The sequence below is a fragment of the Austrofundulus limnaeus genome, unplaced genomic scaffold (genome assembly GCF_001266775.1).
Source record: "Austrofundulus limnaeus strain Quisiro unplaced genomic scaffold, Austrofundulus_limnaeus-1.0 Scaffold2139, whole genome shotgun sequence".
In the NCBI taxonomy this organism is placed as follows: Eukaryota; Metazoa; Chordata; class Actinopteri; order Cyprinodontiformes; family Rivulidae; genus Austrofundulus; species Austrofundulus limnaeus.
Genome location: NW_013954541.1, coordinates 26,109 through 28,144, shown reverse-complemented (window position 1 = coordinate 28,144; position 2,036 = coordinate 26,109). Strand labels below are relative to the sequence as shown.

At 41.0% G+C, this 2,036-nt stretch overlaps 1 protein-coding gene across 1 annotated transcript in view; it reads left to right on the top strand.

Annotated features, from left to right (window-relative positions):
• LOC106537120 (nephronectin) overlaps positions 1-1,863 on the top strand; it is a gene marked incomplete at its 5' end in the record, with an annotated part of 3,310 nt that extends 1,447 nt beyond the window's left edge. Inside the window, 1 exon segment of the mRNA XM_014034489.1 lies at positions 1,294-1,863. Coding sequence (XP_013889943.1) covers positions 1,294-1,380 — 87 coding nt within the window.
• Between the last annotated feature and the right edge of the window lie 173 nt (positions 1,864-2,036).

Below are 2,036 nucleotides of genomic sequence, written 5' to 3'. Positions count from 1 at the left end.
AGTCTGTGCATTTCCAATACGGCAGACACTATTCAAGGTCCCTGACAGCTTCTCACAGGCCTGGACTGCTGCCAGGATTGCTTTCATTTTCCGATAAGACAGGACTCCTCCACAGCCGATCAGCAGGAATCCAGTTATCATAAATCTAAGTATACAGATCTTCCACATCTTCAATGGAAAGCGGCGCCAAACAGATGAGGTTCCGCCTCCAAGAACCAGAACTCGCCTGGCCGCCACCATTCCACTGGGACAGCTGCGCTCCCCTCGCTCTAATCTCAGGGTGGAAAAAATAGTGTCGATTGAGTTCAGAGACCAGTTGACCAGATCCATAATTCCTTTAATTTTCAGATGATAGGTAGACGAAAAAGGCTTGACACAGCTGCAAAGCAGGGAAGGAGGGACAGGTTCAAGAGAGAGAGCAAAAAGCGTCCAACTCCTCTGGAGGCCAAGCAGAAAAATAAATAAATAAATAAATAGAGCTAAGTCTCAGCTACCAATACATTCATTTTAGCATATTATATCAAAAATTGGCTAAATTCAAATAATTTGAACTGACTTTAGCTTCTAAGCTAAGCATAAGCTGAACATTAGCTAAAATTGCTGCAAATAGCTAAATATAGCAGAAAGCAATTGTAGGAAGCATATATGGCAAAAAGTAGTTGAAAAAAAWTACAAAAAATAGCAATTAGCAGAGAAATAGCAGAAAAAAGCAGAATTTTAACTAATATAGCAGTAAAACAGCTAAAATTAGCATAAAATAAGCTAAAGGTAGCAGCCTCAATTTGAAAGTAGCCCTCAGATGGTGAAATGGTTATAAAATATTCTAAATTAGCAGGAAAAAAAATAAAACTACAAAAAAGTGATCATTTGTAGTAAAATAGCTACAACAGCCAAAGTTTTCAGTAAAATAGCTAAAAAGTAGCTTGAAATGTTTTAATTAGCACAAGGACCACAGGTTTGCTGAATTTAACAGAATTAAGTTGTAATAGCTACAAAAAGTGTATTTAGCTTAAAAAAGCTAACTTTAGCTAATACCAGCTAAAAATTTGCTAAAATTGCAACAACTAGCTGAATATAGTAGAAAGCAACTGTAAGAAGCATAAACAGCACAAAGTAGCAGAAAAAAGCATAAAGTACAAGAGGAATAGCAGAAAGAATGAGAATTTTTGCCATAAAGCATTCACACAATGATGTTTGTGATGATGATGATGCTGCTGCTGATGATGATGATGACGATGATGATGATGATGATGATGATGATGATGATGACGACGATGATGATGATGTGCTCAGGTGTTGCTGAAGGCTGAGCGGAGGAGAGGAACAGGAGGACAGGTGGCGGTTGATGATGTCACTCTGAGACGGGGGGCGTGTCGATGACATCACTGACACAGTTTGATGAAGAGACGATTCAAAGGAGCGTTCGGCTGTTTTTAACCAGACATGCGATGAAGATGAACCTGAAAACTGTCAGTCGGACCACCTTCATCACTGCAGCGCTTCATCATCCTCATCCTCACTCTGCTGCTGGGYTTCTTCTGTTCAGAACTGAGACGTTTACAAGTTCCAACATTTATTTCAGCTCCGCCTCCTTTAAAGAGTTAAATCATGTTCATCGYTCTAATGTTTCAAAACTCCAATGAGATGAACGTTTCCACAACGTTTCAGCTGGAAAATGTTTTTCTTCTGAGATCAGATGAACTGTTTCCTCATATTTAAAGGACCAAGACCCTAAAGGATCAGGCACRGAGGAGGCAGCATCATACTGAGGGACATCTTTATGGTGCGGTATGAGGGCCAAAATTAAGACTGTTGCTCAACCAACTGTTGCTACATCCTTGTAGCAGGAGGATAAATCTGTTCCCAATCCAGCTATTGATCTGATTAATGATAGACCGACACCGCTAACTGAGCAGCTGGCCCCGCTAACTGAGCAGCTGGCCCCCTAACTGAGCAGCTGGACCACTAACTGAGCAGCTGGACCCACTAACTGAGCAGCTGGACCCCTAACTGAGCAGCTGGACCACTAAATGAGC